This window comes from Phyllostomus discolor, chromosome 10 (assembly GCF_004126475.2).
Source record: "Phyllostomus discolor isolate MPI-MPIP mPhyDis1 chromosome 10, mPhyDis1.pri.v3, whole genome shotgun sequence".
In the NCBI taxonomy this organism is placed as follows: Eukaryota; Metazoa; Chordata; class Mammalia; order Chiroptera; family Phyllostomidae; genus Phyllostomus; species Phyllostomus discolor.
The window spans coordinates 45,808,461-45,826,469 of record NC_040912.2 but is presented as its reverse complement, the minus strand read 5'-3'; the positions used below and the strand labels follow the sequence as shown (position 1 = coordinate 45,826,469).

General features: G+C 37.2%; 2 protein-coding genes across 6 annotated transcripts in view; one reads left to right on the top strand and one right to left on the bottom strand.

Annotated features, from left to right (window-relative positions):
* RELN (reelin) overlaps positions 1–18,009 on the top strand; it is a 567,213-nt gene that overhangs the window by 96,156 nt on the left and 453,048 nt on the right. The gene's annotated exons all lie outside the window — the stretch shown is intronic.
* LOC114507522 (40S ribosomal protein S24-like) lies at positions 11,970–12,451 on the bottom strand. Its single transcript, XM_036010732.1, has one exon. It carries the CDS (start codon positions 12,386–12,388, stop codon positions 12,071–12,073), a length of 318 nt encoding a protein of 105 aa, XP_035866625.1. The 5' UTR covers positions 12,389–12,451; the 3' UTR covers positions 11,970–12,070.

Here is an 18,009-nt window from a genome sequence, read left to right as displayed (position 1 = left end):
CTTGCATACATTAAACTTTTGTGCTTTGCAGTTCCTGGCTAATTTTGCTCAGCTAATACAGCAACCATTTTTGCAGTTTTTTTGTTTAAACTTTTTGTAATTTCTTGTGTGTTTCATTTACTTTTTCTATAATAACTAGGCATCCTTAATCCAATCATTTGTTAAATTATACAATTCTTAAGATAGCGAGATTTGATGAAATCCAGGTTTTAGGGGAAAGCATTATGAATAGATCTAAGATTTTTTCTTTCTAGTCCTTTCTCCCTAATATCCAGTTAATCATATCATATTTTAAGTAGAGAATAAGTGACTAATATAAAAATTTAATATTTTCAATATTACATTTAAAGCATAGTATTATGATTTTTTAACTTAATGGTTGGATTTTTTAGTGTGATTTGATACTCTAACTTCAGATAAATAGAAATACATTTACAAAACAAATCATTTGAATGTTTTATAAAAGATTTCAAATCTTACTAAATCTTATATTAGTCACTAGTTAGTAGAAATATGTACTTTACTAGTATTTTAGAGAGCATGTTAATCTTTCATTGCCCGGATGCAAGATTTTTCTACTACTTTTTAAAATTGTCACTAAAAATAAAAATATAGTGTGTATTTAAGCACACTTTGTAGAACCTTTTACTAAGCTAACTTTGTAGAACCTAAAACTAAGTAGAACCTTTTACATTAAAACTAAGTAGAAACTTTACAACTTTACTAATTATCACCAAGACCCCCACATCCTTATAAAGTTGAGTTGCAGTTCAATCTTAGGTGTCCTGTCTGTGTGACTAAGACATACACTTGTGATAATGAACACATGCACATATGTAAGGCTTACCATTTGTAAAGAGGGACCAGCCACTAACAATTTTATTGTAGGGTCCTGTATAGTAGTGGTATTTATTTACTAGCCTAAATTAAGCTAAATTACTCAGAATGATCTTGTTAAATTATTTTGTCTGTCTCTTTACAAATAAATGCTTTGTAACATATTTGAGAAAATTTAAACATATTGAGAGATTCAAAGGCATGTCCTTTTATTGGGTATGGTAAATGAACTATAACAAGAAGACGGTTAATTAATCAGATTATTCTAGTCAGTGGTACAAGGGATGTAGCTGACAAGAGATGAAATTTACATTAATTTATCCTATTTACAAGGAATTAACCTAAATTTGGTGTTTATTCATTCCATTTGGATATACCAACATTATCTTCATTAAGAAATAGTGTTGTCTTGGTTGTGTCAGTCATTTGACAAAGACCTTAGGGATATTTTCCAATTCCTAAATAACTAGCTTGAAAAGAATAGTGGGCATGATGAATATAAAGCTGTTGAATTAATCAAGCAATTGTGAAAGCAGATGTTGAGGGGCATGAGATTTGAGTCAACTGGAAGAGTTAGTGAAGGAAGGCAGCTCAATGCAGTGATTCATTACATGACCTCCAGAGTTAGCCAGTTCAGGTTTCATGTCTGGCTCTTTTCCTTGCTAACTTGGGCCACATACTTTCCTTCCCTGAGCCTCAGTGTCTGCTTTTGTAAGATGAGGGTGCTAACAATGGTGCCTAGTTCACAAAGTTGTTGGTTAAAATGACATGGTCTATTCAAGTGCTTAGTATATATGCTCCTAATAGGTATTATATATAGACTCAGAAATGAGTTTTTTCTTTGAAATATGAAACACAATGAGAAGATGGTCCAAGTGGCAGAGGTTTGAAAGAGGGAGGTTGATTCTAAATTGGAAGAGGGCAATGTGCCCATAGAATTTAGAGCTGAAATGGACCTTTGGTACAGCCTGGTCCAGTCCTGTCCCAGTGTATAGGTAAGGGAGCAAGGCTTAAGATGAGCAGGTGGTGGCTCATCATAACATAATATAAACATGAGAACTAAAACCAGTTCTGTTATCATATTCAGATACTTTAAAAACACATAGAATTCACATACCATAAAATTTATCATTTTAAAGTTTATATTTTGATGACTTGCAGTATATTTACAAGGTTGTGCAAGGTTTTGCTGTTGCACTAATTCCAGAACATATCATCCCTTCAAAAAGAAATTCCATATCTATTAGCAGTCACTCCCCAACCCCTCTTCTCACCCTCTCACTCCAGTCCCTGTCAACCACCAATCTACTTTCTATGTATTTGCCCATTTGGGACTTTTCATGTAAATAGAATCATGCAATACGTAGCCTTTTGTGGCTGGCTCCTTTTATTTAACATAATGTTTTCAAAGGTCATCCATGTTGTAGCATGTATCAGTACTCTGTTCTATAGCTAAATAGTTTTCCATTATGGATGTATGCGATTTTGTTTAGTGGAGGGACATTTGGCAGCTCCAAGATACTTAAAGAAGGTAGGCCTGAGCAAATGGGGGGGGGGGGAGTTTAAGGGGGCTGTAAAGTAATGGGACTATTAAATTCCTGAAGTATTCATCGGTGACTCTAACACCTCTAAAGATCCAGATTGCTTAGCCTATTCTATGGCTCAAACCTGAAAATGGTGAAACTTAGAAATCAAAATGAATTACTCCTCTGCCCTGCTTTTTGCCATTCAAGGGGTAGGCCACTGACTGTGGCATGTTTTTACTCTAACCTTTTGACCTCAGTTTAGACCATGAGATACACAAGCAAAACTGAGTCAATGTAATTTACTAGTAGAGCAATTTGGAATCAAGACTTCTCAGTCCCAGTCCAATATTCATGAGCTGGATAAAAGCACATATAAGCATTTGGGAGCTCTGGGCATCCATCCTCCACAATGGCTCAGAGGAAGTCCTACATGAAGAAGAGAAGGAGAGAGGGGCAGAATGCTGCCTGAGGTATTAGAGCTTACCCTACAGTTTAGGATTCATTTCCACCAGGCTCAGATAGTCTTGAGTTCTAAGAAACAAAAATAAAAATAACCAGTATTTATCAAGCATTCTCTATGTGCTGAGTGTGTTTCAGGTATTAATTCTTTTGATCCTAATTAAAAATCCTACTATAATTATCTTCATTCTGTAGATAAATAATCCAAGGCACAGAGAGGGTAGGTAATTTATCCACAGTCATATGAAGGCAGTTGCAAAGCCATAATTCAATCCTGCCTGTGTAGCCTCTCATTAAGCTCCCCATTACAGCCCAAGACAGCTTGAGTTAGTTTCTATTACAACCAAAAGAACCTCAACTAAAAAAAGCCCTCTGTGCTCTTTCCCTGTCTGTCCCTCCCCTCATCTCTTCCAGCCTCCTTATATTTTTTTCAGTAACCTGTTTGTAAATCACATACACACATCTATACCCACACACAAATCATAATAACCCATACTCAGTTCCAAAATCCTAGCACTTAAGACCTCTATGCTTTTGTTTGTAAGTGCTTGAAATTCCTGCTGGCCCTGTCAGTTAGGTAAACATCCAGCCATCTTTTAGTGCCTCTGTCCTGACTCACCTCCTCTATTAAGCCTTTATGACTTCTCCTCTTTTCTTCTCCCTGGCCCCCACCTCCGTGGAACTCTTTACTCTCTCCTCCATGCTTCACTCTCTTCGTTGACCTCTACAAGTCATCTCTAACAATCTATTGAATTTACTTGTTTAAAAACTTTTATACCTCTTTGAAGATAACAGGTAGTCTAGTTACCGTCACTCTCATGGCATATAACAAGTGCTCAATAAATATTTATTAAATAAAAAGCAATAAAAAATCTTTGAAGATTCATAGAGTATTTTACTGCTAGAGTTGGCATTAGTAAATTCATGTTTGTGCACAAGTGTGCAGGTGTGGATATGGGAGACAGTATTACTATCTAAGTTTGAGGATATTTCTGAATCTATATGCATACGTATGCCTACACATCAATACATACATTTACAACTATACAAACATATGTAAACTTTATCATTAGAGATCCTGGGGAAATTTATCTTGCCTACCATTTTGTCCCTTTCTCTACCGGAGGTAGCAGGCACCCATACCTTCAGGTAGGAGAGTGATTAACTTAGGTGCCTTCTTCACAATTAAGAGCATAGAAAGAACAAGATTTTTCAGTACAGCTTCATATCTTAGGGCAGGTTGATGTCTTAATGATACATAGGTTAATTTCTTATTTTATTTCTTACGCCTTTTAAAAAATGTGAGGACTCTGTAATTTCTTGGGAACATATTCTAAAATTACATCAAGTGAGATCATTAAGGAAGATTTTCTGGTACATATGTGTAATGTCTTGTTTTAACTACAAAGCTTTTCTCATATAATTTCTTATATAATTGAACATGGTAAATGGTCATTAAAAAGTACTTGCCACCATTTTTCTTTCCTTTATGCCAAAAATAAATCCAAAAATTAAAAAAAAGTACATTAGATTCATCCATCTCATATCATCTTTTTTTATTGTTGTTCATGTATACTTGTCTCCATTTTCCTGCCACCACTTTCCTTCCCACCCTCAGTCCTTCCCCACTTTGGCCTTGTCCATGGGTCCTTTATACATGTTCCTTGATGACCCTATCCCTTCTTTCCCCTGATATCCCTCTCCCCTCTGGCTACTGTCAGTTTGTTCTTTATTTCAATGTGTCTAGCTATATTTTGCTTGTTTGTTTGTTTTGTTGATTAGGTTCCACTTATAGGTGAGATCATATGGTATCTGTCTTTCATGTCCTGGATCATTTCACTTAGCATAATGCTCTCTAGTTCCATCCACGCTGTTGAGAAGGCTAGGAGTTGCTTCTTTCTTTCTTCTGTGTAGTATTTCATTCTGTAAATTTACCATAGTTTTACAATTCACTCATTTACTGATAGGTATCTAGGTTGCTTCCAACACTTGGCTATTGTAAATCATGCTGCTGCAAACATTGGGTACACAGGTTCTTTTGAATTAGTGTTTCAGGATTCTTAGGGTATAATCCCAGCAGTGAAATTGCTGGGTCAAAAGGCAGTTCCATTTTTAGTTTTCTGAGGAAATTCCATACTGTTTTCCACAGTGGCTGTACCAGTCTGTATTCCCAAAACCAATGTACTAGGGTTCCCTTTTCTCTACAACCTCCCCAGTATTTATTGTTTGTTGATTTGTTTATGATAACCATCCTGACTGGTGTGAAGTGGTATCTCATTGTGGTTTTAATTTGTATTGTGGCTAGTGATGCTGAGCATTCTTTCATATGTCTCTGGGCCCTTTGTATGTCCTCCTTGGAGAAGTGTCTGTTCAGGTCTTTTGCCTATTTTTTAATTGGATTGTTTGTCTTTTTGGAGTGGAGTCATGTTGAGTTCTGTATATATGTTGGAGATCAAACCCTTGTCCGAGGTATCATTGGCAAATATATTTTCCCATGTGGTTGGTTCCCTCTTCATTGTGCTCAGGTTTTCTTTAGCCATGCAGAAGCTTTTTATTTTTGATGAAGTCCCATTTGTTTATTTTTTCCTTTATGTCCCTTGCTCTAGGGGACATAATGGCGAAAATATTGCTGCATGGAATATCTGAGATTTTCCTGCCTATGTTCTCCTCAAGGACTTTTATTGTATCATGACTTATAGCATAGCATCTTAATAAATTACTTGTTAATGTTCCCTGGACACTCCATAGATTCCAGATAGAGGAATTTAGCCTTGATAAGATATGTGCTCAGAAACCACTGTCAGTACTTAAAAAATGTAAAAGGAACTAGATTTCTTGTAATTCTTTTCTCTTCCTTATTCCCGTTCAGATGTATGTTCTCTGAATCACAGCACGCTGGTTATTCATAAACAAGAACATCAGGAAATCCACATTTTTAGAGCAGATTCTAATGGAAGTTGCCATTATATTATCTAATTTATGGTTTTTGAAATTATTTTGTTAAAATTTTGCCTGTCGGTGTTAAAATTGTTTTTGATGAATCTATTGTGCCTTGACAAATATAAATCTTACTTCTGTTATTTTAAAAAATATTTGCCCCCAAGACTGAGCTCTGAACAGACAAGGGTATAGCACTAGGTCATCTTGTTTGTGGGTACCTTTTCATATGCCAGAGATTTTAAGAATTCTGGAAATTACTTTTCTGTAAGTGAGGTTTTATCCCTCACTAGATAAAAACAGAATTGAGAATACATTCTCTCTCTTTCTTAAATAATAATTTAAAAATCCAATTAGCAATTGTGGGCCTTTGCTGATAAGAAATACTGTTTTGTAGAAACAGTATTTGTCACTTTTTTAAGTATATTTAACTGATTATGCTATTACAGTTATCCCAGTTGCCCCCCCACCCAGTATATCCCTTTATTCCAGAAGTACCCCGTGTTAGTTCTTGTCCAAAGGTCGTGAATAGAAGTTCTTTGGCTTCTCCATTTCCTATAGTATTCTTTACAACCCCTACCCTGGTCTATTTTGTACCTACCAATTATGGTTCTCAATCCCTGTATCTTTTCCCCCATTCTTCCCCTTACCCCTCCCTGATAACTCTCTAAATTATCACCATATCTATGATTCTGCTTCTGTTCTGGTTGTTTGCTTAGTATTCAGCAAAGCTATCATTTAGAATGGAAGGGCAAATAAAGTTCTTCTCAGACAATTAAAGCTAAAGGAGTTCATCACCACCAAGCCATTATTACATGAAATGTTAAAGGGACTTATCTAAGAAAAAGAGGATGAAAACCACGAATATTAAAATGACAACAAACTCACAAGTATCAACAGCTGAATCTAAAAAAGAACAAGTGTCACTTCACAGAGTATGCCAGACTATCCATTTTAACAGCAGACATGATCGAAGTGCATGCTTAAAAGAATAAACTTCAAAGATTGACTCTGATCCAACAGTCATTTTGCTTGTAATGTGGTGTACTTTTGAGGGTTTCTAGTCCTCTTTATTGGATATCCAGATAATGATAAATGAGTTTATGTTCCATGTTCATAATAATTGATTTATAAATACTCTTGGATAAAGTTGGCTTCTTTCCTGGCAGTTAAATCTGACAACAATTTAAAATAATTTTATAATGTCATTACTTCCTAAAAGCAATTCTGATAAATTATCTTTGAAATATTCTTTAAGAAGAGTGAGAGTAAATTCTTAACATCTCCTAGAAAATAGCTCTGGATGCAACTTATGAATTTGAAAATGGATGTAGGAATCCAAAAAAGGCATTTCACCACATGCCAGTTCTGTTTCCACTCTTATCTTCTGTTCTTTTGTTTGTATTCAACCCTCTGATGCTCAGTTTTTTTGCATGTAGCCCAATAGACATGTGGGCTGCTCTCTGAGGCAAGCACACAACTAAATTACTGTTTTCAGGACTCTGAATGTCTGAATGGAAAGATACTTGATAGTGTGGGTGTTGCCATTTTAGCAAAACAGAATAGCAAAAATTGTTAATATTTTGGTAAAAGTTCAGACTGAACTCCCTCCTGCTTTTCCTCCTACATGTTTTCATACATCAGAACCATGTGTTGTTATCACCTAATTAACTCTGTTGATTCTGGGTCTCTTTCAGAAGAGTTCCTCTCCACATGAACTCTGGCAAATAGCAAGTTAAATGTAAAGTAAATGGAGCTATAACAGATCATATTCTGGGGAGATGTTCAGTTTATCCTTAATTGTTTTCATTTTAAAATAAATATTTGCATTATGAGACATTTTTTTAAACCTGACTTTAACCTATATGATCTGATAACATTTCTAACAATAAGAACAAAAATGGAGAAAAATCTGTTATAAAATGAAGAACTCAGCAGGGGTTTGGCTTTCTGGTTCTAGAGAATAGGACAAGTGAGCAGCTCACTGAATAATTGTGAGGTTGATGAAGTTTATCTTTCAAACCCCTAGCTCATCCCTTATCTTTCTTCTTGTCTCATCTCAATAAGGAGCTGTTATTAGCCACATCTTAGAGTGACTTTGAAAATATTGTGTTAATAACAGCTTTTTCCACACTGCTTCTTGCAAACATTAGTGTCTCGAGAGTGTTAATAGGTCTTACATGGAAAAAGAGTATTACAGTAGTAAAAAGCTTGGAATATGCTAGTTAAACAAAGTTAAACAGTACCTCTTAGAGACTTCAATATGCTCTTTTTGTTTTTATTTTTGAGATATAATTTCCACAACATGAAATTTACTTTTTCTCCTTTATCGATTTTATTGGGGTGACATTGGTTAATAGAATTATATAGTTTTCAGGTATACAATTCTATAATACATCATCTATATATTGTATTGTGTGTTCACCACCCCAAGTCAAGATGCTTTCTATTACCAATTATCCCCCTTTTGGTCTCTTCTACCTACCTCCAACCCCCTTTCCCTTTGGCGATTACCACACTGTTGAGATTTTTTGTCGGGGGGGTGAGTTTTTTAAAAAAATTTTTTTGCTCTATCTCGTCACTATTTCACCCAGTCCTGCAACCACCCTCTCCTCTAGCAGCTGTCCACCTGTTGTCTGTATATATGGGTCTGTTTCTATTTTGTTTGTTAGTTTATTGTGTTCACTAGATTCCACATATAAGTGAAATCATATGGTACTTGTCTTTCTCTGATTGGCCTATTTCACTTAGCATAATGCTTTACAGGTCCATCCATGCTGTTTCAAAGGATAAGATTTTCTTCTTATGGCCAAGTAGTATTCCATTCTATAAATGTACCATAACGCTGCAGTGAACATAAGGATATGTGTATTCTTTCAACTTAGTGTTTCTGGTTTCTGTAGATATATTCCCAGAAGTGGAATTGCTGGGTCATAGGGAAGTTCCATTTTTAATTTTTTGCAGTAACTCCATACTGCATTCCACAGTGGCTGCACCAATCTACATTCTCACCAAAGTACACAGGAGTTCACTTTTCTCTACATTCTCACCAACACTTTTTCTTTTTCAAATTTTTTTCTTTTTGACTATTGTTGGGTGTATTTTTTAACCTTGTTTTCCAATTTGCTGATTTGATCCTCTGCTTCCTTTAACCTGCTGTTTATTCTTTCCAGTGTATTACTCATGTCAGCTACTATATTCTTCATTTCTACTGGTCCTTCTTAATGGTTTCTATGTCCTTTTCATGCTGCTAAGGATCTTTATAACTTTGAATTCTGTGTTTAATAAATTGCTGTGTCCATTTTATTTAACTTTTTCTAGAGATTTTTTCTGTTCTTTCATTTGAAGCATGTTGTCTCCCCATTTTGACTTCTTTGTTTTTGTTTCTATGCATTAGATAGATCTGCTATGACTTCCAGTCTTTGTGAGGTTGCTTTATGTAGTGGATATCCTGTGGGGTCCAGTGGTACAGTCTCCTTGATCACCTGGGCTGGGTGTTCCAGGAATGTTCCTTGTGTGTGTTGTATGGATCCTCTTGTTTTAATTGAGTCTTGATTGTTATTGGTTTGTCCTTGCATGAGATCAACCTGGCTGGTATTGAGGCTCAAACCCTACCACAACCTGCTGCTGTGAAGGTGCTAACCAAATAAATCAAAATTTGCTTCATCGGGGTTTGGTGACTGTTGAGATCTCCCTTTGGATATGCCATTTGTGAAGCTTATTAGATCTTGCTCTGATGTTGCCTGAAGCTGGCTACAGGGTGTGCTGGACTGATTTCCTCTTGGGAAGGACTCTGGTGCAGACAAATATCAGATACTACCTGTGACCGACCCTGGGCAACCTCTTTGGAGATACAAAGTGATTCACAGTTTGTGGCTGCCTCTGCTGGGCCTGAGTGCACACAGGAAGCTACACACCAATACCAGCTTTTACCAGCACCAGGCCCTTGGGCAGGTCAGAAAAAGTGCCAAGGCACCTTGAGATCTGCCTCTGCTGGCCTCTGCCTGATAGCTATCTGTTAGGCTCGGTACATGAAAGAGCCTTTGGCGGTACTAGAATTGCATGAGGTAGGTTCACAGTGAGTCACCAGGGAAATGCAAATGGTGTTCACCAGATTGGTACAAGTTTAACGTTGGTGCCAGTGCTGGGTCTGAAAGCCACTCAGCAAATGTCCCCACAATATGAAACATAACTGCCACCCACTGGGTGCTCTCACACCATTTTAGTGGGGTGGAGTCTTAGTGAGTTATCAGCTTGAGGTCAGCAGAGTTTATCAGGCCCAACCAGACATAGATTTGGCCATGTGAAGGGCTCTGCATAGGTGGGGTATGGGAGGAAAATATGGCCCCTGTTCTGGAGTCACACAACTCAGTCTGTCCCAGATTCTGCCAAGAGGAGAGGGAGCTCAACAGGATGGAGCTACTGGGAGTCAGGTAAATGGGGATAGTGGATCTCCTGTGAGGGGGAGTTGTCAGCCTAGCTTTAGGGAAGTAGGAGAGTATGGCCCCTGTCCCAGAGCCACTCAACTCAGCCTGTCCCACATTTTGCTGTTACCATGGTAGGGTGAAGCTGCTAGGAATCAGGTAGTTGGGGCTTCTGGATCCAGAGCTCAAGAGGGTGTGTCTGCCAGAAGCCTGGAGGGTTGTTCTAGTGTATTTCCCATGAAGGGGAAGCACCGAAAGGTTCATGGAGAAGTAGGGGAAATGACCCACACCCCAAAGCCACACAACTCAGTCACTGAGTTTGGCTAAACATCTACACCCTGGCCCAGGCAGCTTACTCCTCAGCAGGGCATAAGCTCCATAGGGTGGGGCAAGTGGGAGTCCAGAGGGTGCCTCTATTCTATTCCCCAGGCGGATACTATGAAGAGGGGAGTGTACTACCCTAGAAAGATGATGTCTGTGGTATGGAACAGTGACTCAATATAGGGATCCTGGCAGCTGTCTCTTCACCTCTTTCCTTTGAGAAACAAACCTGAGATTCTCCTTATATGGCTCTAGTTCATTCTGCTCTCCCTTCACCAGAGCCCAAGGTAAGTGGCTGCAAATAAGATTTTGTGTATTGGCCCTTTAAGAGAGTGCCTATGTCTGTAATGAATTCCTGTCTCTCCATTTTGAACTGAATACCTGTTGGTTTTCCCAGCCAGAAGTTATATGGATGCCTCTTCCCAGCTCTGGTGCTCTGGCCTGGAAAGCCCAGCTTTGGGCTTATACCCCACACTTCTCAGGGTGAACCCCTTACAGATGAGGTGTCTCTCAAAACCTCAGCTGTTGCCCATGGGAGTAGAACCAGCCCTTTTTGCTTCACTGCCTTTCCTACCAGTTTTAATGTGGCTTCTTCTGTAAATTCTTGGTTATAAGACTTCTTTTCCATCAGTCTTCAATTGGTTATTAAGGATGATTGTTCTATAATTTAGTTGTAATTCCAGTCTGTTCCTGGGAGAAGGTGAGTATAGTTTCCACATATTCTACCACCATCTTGGAGCTTCTAAAACTTATTTTAAAGTGTAGAATTTAGTGATTCTTAGTATATTCACTATATTCTGCAATTATCACCACTAACTAATTTGAAAACATTTCCACCACCCCAGAAAGAATCTCATGCCCCTTTGCAGTCAGTTTCAAGTCCTTTCTCCTCCCATCTGCTGGAAACCACTAGTCTACTTTCTGTCTCTGAAGATTACCTATTCTGAACTGGATTTATTTTTATAAAAGTGAAATCATATAATATATGGCCTTTTGTGACTGACTTCTTTTACTTAACATGTTTTCAAGGTTCATCCACATTGAAGCATGTTGAAGAATGATGTATGCCATTCTTATTTATGGCTTAATAATAGTCCATTCTATGGGTATTGCATACTTTATTTACCCATTCTTCTGTTGATGGATATTTGGGTTATTTCCATTTCTGGCTATTATGAATAACACTCCTATGAATATTCATGTACAAGTCTCTCATATGAACATGTATTTTGAATTCTTTAGGGTATATACATAGGAGTGGAATTACTGGGTCACATGGTAATTCTGTTTGACTTTTTGAGGAACTGCCAAACTGTTTTCTGTAGCAGGTGCTCCATTTTGCAGCCCCTGCTGCAAACAATGGGTAACAAGTCTCCACATTCTTTTTTTTTAAATTTTTAGTTTATTAATTTTCTCATGAAAAATCTGCATAATCACGACAGATAAAGTCACTGAAGAATCTTTGCTCCTTCTGTTGTCCAATCTCCAGCTCACTTTTTGCCTGCACCAACATTAGCCTTTGCAGTCCCCCCTGACTTTCTTCAGTCTGTTCTTGCATTCCTTTCTCTATTTTCTTGAGGTATTCTTCTTCTGATACAGGCCATATCTTGAGAGTCTGTGTTTGGGTTCATTTTTCTTTGCATAATCCAAGGAATCATAAATCACGCCAAAACCAGTTGTCTTGCCACCACCAAAATGGGTTCTGAATCCAAACACAAAGGTGACATGTGGCGTGGTCTTGTACATTTTGACTAGTTTCCCTGGAACTTCTGTCTTGGGTACTGTTGCCTTGCCAGGGTGAAGGACATCAGTGGCCATTTGTTTCCATTGGAGTAGTCTGTTAGTCATGAACTTCCTGGTCCAGATAGTCATTGTGTTGTTCATGATGGCTGACAATCTTCAAGCAGCAAGGGAGGAAAAGAGCACAAATCTCCACATTATTGATAGGACTTATTACTCTCTTCTTCTTCCCCTCCTGCTCCTCTTCCTTTACCAGATAGGAAATGGTATCTCATTGTGGCTTGATTTTCATTTTCCTAATGACTAATGATTTTGGAAATCTTTTTATGTATTTATTGGTCATTTGTGTATCTTTGGAGAAATGTTTATTGAAGGCCTTTACCTATTTTAAAAATTGGATTATCAGTCTTTTAATTGTTGAGTAGTAACTAATATACTTTTTTACATAATGAATTTTTAAAAACAGCCTTCATAAGCTTTTTTCAAAAACTTATATTAGTGTGGAGTTTTATTTTTCCCCAAAGAACATTTGTTACATCTTCCAAAACTAGTTTTACATGGGACAGTTTTAGAAGCAATATTTTAAGGAAAAGTGTATTATGACTGAGTGATTAAAAAAAATACCTGGAATGTAAGAATGGTCTAATCTTAGCACATCCAATATGTTTTTCTTTGTTTTCTAATTTTCTGACAATGAAGAATTGCTTGTGTAAATTTAAAATTGCTAATATTTAAAAATTTAAAAGATGAACAAACATTTTTGTCCTAAGTATAAAATGACTTTTAGCCTTTATACAACCAAAAGAAAACAACCAGTACTCTAAGAGAAAAGTAACAAAAACTCATGCCACTTGCAAAAGAAGAAAGACAAATGTCCAAATTTGAGTAAAATTTTCAACTTACTTTTAATAAAAATGCATAATTAAAACAATTATGAGATGCTATATTTTTAATTTAACCAAGATGTTTAAAATCATGAATAGTTAATTCTGACACTGGTGCTGGAAAATAGGTTTAGTTATCTAGAAAGCAATCTGACAATATGTAAACTAAGAGATTAAAATGTTCATATACTTTGATGTAATCTTTTACCTTTGAAAATCAATTATAAATTAAAAAAAATTAAATGTAGACAAAGCTTGATGTATATAATTATTCACCAAAGCACTAAAATCTGAAAATAATGTAAATGTCCAATAATAGGAGACTGATGAAATATGTTAAGAGTATTGATGTGAAGCAATATTATATTGCCATTAAAATGATATATTTTAAAAATATATTATATTGATTATGCTATTACAGTTGTCCCAGTTTTTCTCCTCTTTTCCCCATACCCCAGGTGCCACCTATTTCCTCCAGCAGTGCCCCACCCTTAGTTCATATCCATGAGTCATGCATATAAGTTCTTTGGCTACTTCACTTCCCTTACTGTTCTTAACATTCCGTCTATTCTGTACTTACCAGTTTGTAGTTCTTAATCCCTGTACCTTTCCCCCCATTTCCTCTTCCCCCTTCAAACCAATAACCCTCCACATGATTTCTGTGTCTATAATTCTGTTTCTGTTCTGCTTGTTTGCTTAGTTTGTTTTTTTTAGATTCAATGGTTGATAGTTGTGAATTTATTGCCATTTTAATGTTCATAGTTTTGATCTTCTTTTTCTTAAGTAAATTCCTTTAGTATTCCATATAATGATGGCTTGGTGATGATGAACTCCCTTAACTTTACCTTGTCTGGGAAGTACTTTATCTGCCTTCCACTCTAAATAATAGCTTTGCTGGATAGAGGTCCTTAGAAGGAAATGTAGGATAGAAGATGTAGGTCCTTGCTTTTCATTGCTTTGAATACTTCTTGCCAATCCCTTCTAGCTTGCAAAGTTTCATTTGCAAAATCAACTGACAGCCTTGTGGGAACTCCTTTGTAGGTAACTCTGTAATTTTCTCTTACTGCTTTTAAGATTCTCTCTTTACCTTTAGTCTTTGGCATTTTAATTATGATGTGTCTTGTTGGGACCTCTTTGTGTCTGTTTTGTTGGGACTCTGTGTTTCCTGGACATGTATGTCTATTTCCTTCACCAAACTAGGGAAGTTCTCCTTCATTGTTTTTTCAAATAAGTTTTAAATTTCTTGTTCTTTAATTTTCTTGCTCTTCTTCCAGCACCTATATGATTCAAATGTTGGTACATTTGAAGTTGTCCCAGATGTTCCTTACAATGTCCTCATTTTTTTTTAATTCTTTTTTCTTCTTGCTGTTCTGATTGAATGCTTTTTTCTTCCTTGTGTTACAAATCATTGATCTGATTCTCATCTTCATTCACTCCACTCTTGATTCCCTGTAAATTTTCCATTTTATTTAGTGTAACCTTCATTTTTGCCTGGGTCTTTTTTTATGCTATTGAAGTACCCAATGAGTTCCTTGAGCATCCTCATAACCAATATTTTAACCTCTGCATCTGAAAGATTGCTTATCTCCATTTTATTAGTTCTTTTTCTGGAGTTTTGGCAGCCTTCCTGTGTTGTTTCCATTTATTAGGTAGAGCTGCTTTGACTGCTTGTCTTAGTAGCGTGGCCTATTGTAGGAAAGCACACTGATAAGCTGGATGGGACAGAGCCTGGTGGGGCAACCTGTACAAACCAGGTTGAGGGAGTCTTAGATATGGTGTGGTTCTGTGGCTCTGTGTGAGGGAGGGCTCAGGAAAGGGGCAATAGCCACTGTCTGGCCTCTGGAATTTTGTTCAGGAGGAAGCTGTACCTCGGCACTTGCTCTAATGCCAGATACTTCAGTTTCTCCCTGTATGCCACTGGTGACCTTCCAGCTGCTGCCCTGGTGTTGGAGCCCAGTGGGACTGAGTCTGCATAAGACCTAAATCTTTTGCAGGCCCTTTATGAAGAGACACCTGGGAATCCTGCAGTTTCTTCCATCATCCCAGACCCCACTGGCTTTCACAGCCAGAAGTTATGGGGGCTTATCTTTCCGGCACTGGAACCCTGGGCTGGGTGGTCTGGTGTGGGGCTGGGGTCCCTTACTCCTGAGGTATCCCTCCTGATAGTTATCTACTACTCATGAGTGTGAAGCTGCCTGTTTTGTATCTTCATGTCATTGCATCTCTGCCCCTCCTGCATGTCTGGATGAATGTGACTTCTGTAATTCCCTTCTTGTTGGACTTCCAATAGCTTGACTTTCTGATCATTGTGGGTGATAGCTGTTTTGTAATGTAGCTGTAATTTTTGCTGTGGTTATGTGAGAAGGTGAGCCATGTTTACATATGCCTCCATATTGACTGGAAGTCCTAAAATTGTATTTGTGAATAATATTTAATGGTATGTGAAAATATAACAGATATAACAGATATAACTAAGAAAATATACACACACATGTAGTTTAGAAATTCATCTTGCTTTCTCAAATACTTATACCTCCATGTTCACCTACTGAGAAAACTATAGAAACCCTACTATTTGACATGATCAGTATTGGTATTAATTCAGTTTTTAAAAATTGGTTATTTTTATTGTTTATTTTCTATAAATGATTAAATAACATAATTTGTTAAAAAACAGTCAATCTAGGGAGAGGGTAACTGAGTGTACTTGTGTGAATTTTGATATTAAATACAATGATCAGATAATAAATTTTTAAGTTTTCAGATGTCAGCTAAAGACTGTGTAAATTTGGATCCACTGATTGAAGTTTTAGTTTTTGGGGTTTGTTTTATTATTATTATTTTTTTAACAAAAAGCACATTTCCAGTTTATTTTCTTTAAAATGCAGCAAGAATATAACAAACTTATGAATAAGTCTGAGTGCAAATTTCTAGATATTTATGATTTTGTGTTCTAATCTTTCATAGGTATCTTTTCTACTAATATTTAAAAACAGAATTATTTTTAGCCTCTTTTTATCAAGTCTGTACATAGAATTCAACTTAGTTTGTATATATACAACATATCTCTTTCTTAGGAGTATTCACTTCTCATTAGTTTATATAGCATTTAATGAAATTCTGTTATGGCAATAACAGATTCAAGTAGAATAAACAGATTTGGGGGCACACACTGCATAAACACACATATAAACACACACCAGATAAGCATGCTTCTGGAAGCACAAAATCAAACAGAAAAGCAGTCACATCTCCTTCCCCCTGTGCAAGGCAGATGTTACCAAATGGATTGGTGAAAGACATGCAATCACAGTTACATTTACATGGTTTTATGTTACATTACTCATCTAATGAACTGAAGTTATTATTTAAAGACTTTATTTATTTATTTATTTATTTATTTTAGATAGAGGGGTAGGGAGGGAAAAAGGAAAGGAGAGAAATATTAATGTGTGGTTACCTCTTGCGCACCCCGTACTGGGGACCTGACCTGACCCACAACCCAGGCATGTGCCCTGACTGGGAATCAAACCAATGACCCTTTGGTTCTCCAGTCAGTGCTCAATCCACTGAGCCAAGCAGCCAGGGCTGAAGTTATTTTTTAAAGTAATTTGATAGACAGTTGAAGTAATTTGATAGGGATTGAGTAATCTCAATCTACTTTTTAACATTTTGATATGAAAATCTTCAGTAGGGAGATATGCTTTGCCTCCTCACACAACAAAAAGGACAACCAAAATAAGGACAAAATGACAAAATTTAAATTTTGTTTTAAATTTTATCAAGTTTAAAAACAAAAAACACCTAGGGTTGCCAGAAAATTGAACTGTATGGAAGTGCAACGACAAGGAGTTAAGGTAGAATCATTCCTCCAGACCAGTAGGAGGGGCAGAAGACAGGCAACCATGGCGGAGAGGATGAGCAGCAAGGCAGTAGACTGGGTAGGTGGGGCTGGAGGACCAGGCAGGTAAGTCCAGGCAGGTCCAGGCAGGACCAGGCAAGTGGAAGCTCGCAGACCAAGCAATCCCATATTCACATGTGGATAAGCCAGGAGCAACAACTGGGGAACTAGACAGACTGCACAGCCCTGGGATCTAGCATAGGAAAAGAAAACCTCAAAACCTCTGACTGTAAAAACCTGTGCGGGTGTTGCAGTAGCAGGAGAAACTTCCAGCGTCACAGGAGAGATTGTTGGAGATACCACGGGGTTCTGGAACAAACACAAACCCACCCACCAGAAAGGCCCAATTTACTTGTGGGTAGTAGGAGAAGTGACTAAAAGTAGGATGTGAACAGAGCAAACAGCATTGTTCCCTCTCTGACTGCCCCCCACAACAGCACCACAACATAGCAACATGGGTTGCCCTGCACTGGTGAATACCTAAGGCTCTGCCGCTTACAATACAACAGGTGTGCCAAGACAAAGAAATATGGCCCAAATGAAAGAACAGATCAAAACTCCAGAAAAAGAACTAAGCAACAAGGAGATAGCAAACATGTCAGATGCAGAGTTCGAAACACTGGTAATCAGAATGCTCACAGAAATGATTGACTACAGTCACAAAACAGAGGAAGAAGTGAAAGCTATGCAAAGTGAAGTAAAGAAAAGTATATGGTAAATCAACAATGAAGGAAAGGAAACCAGGACTCAAATTGATGATTTGGAATAGAAGGAACAAATAAACATTCAACCAGAACAGAATGAAGAAACAAGAATTCAAAAAAAATAAAAATAAAGGAGGGGCTTAGGAACCTTCAGGAAAACTTTAAACATTCCAGCATCTGAGTTATACGGATGCCAGAAGGAGACTAGGAATAGCAATAAATTGAAAACTTACTTGAAAAAATAATGAAGGAGAACTTCCCCAATCTGGTGAAGGA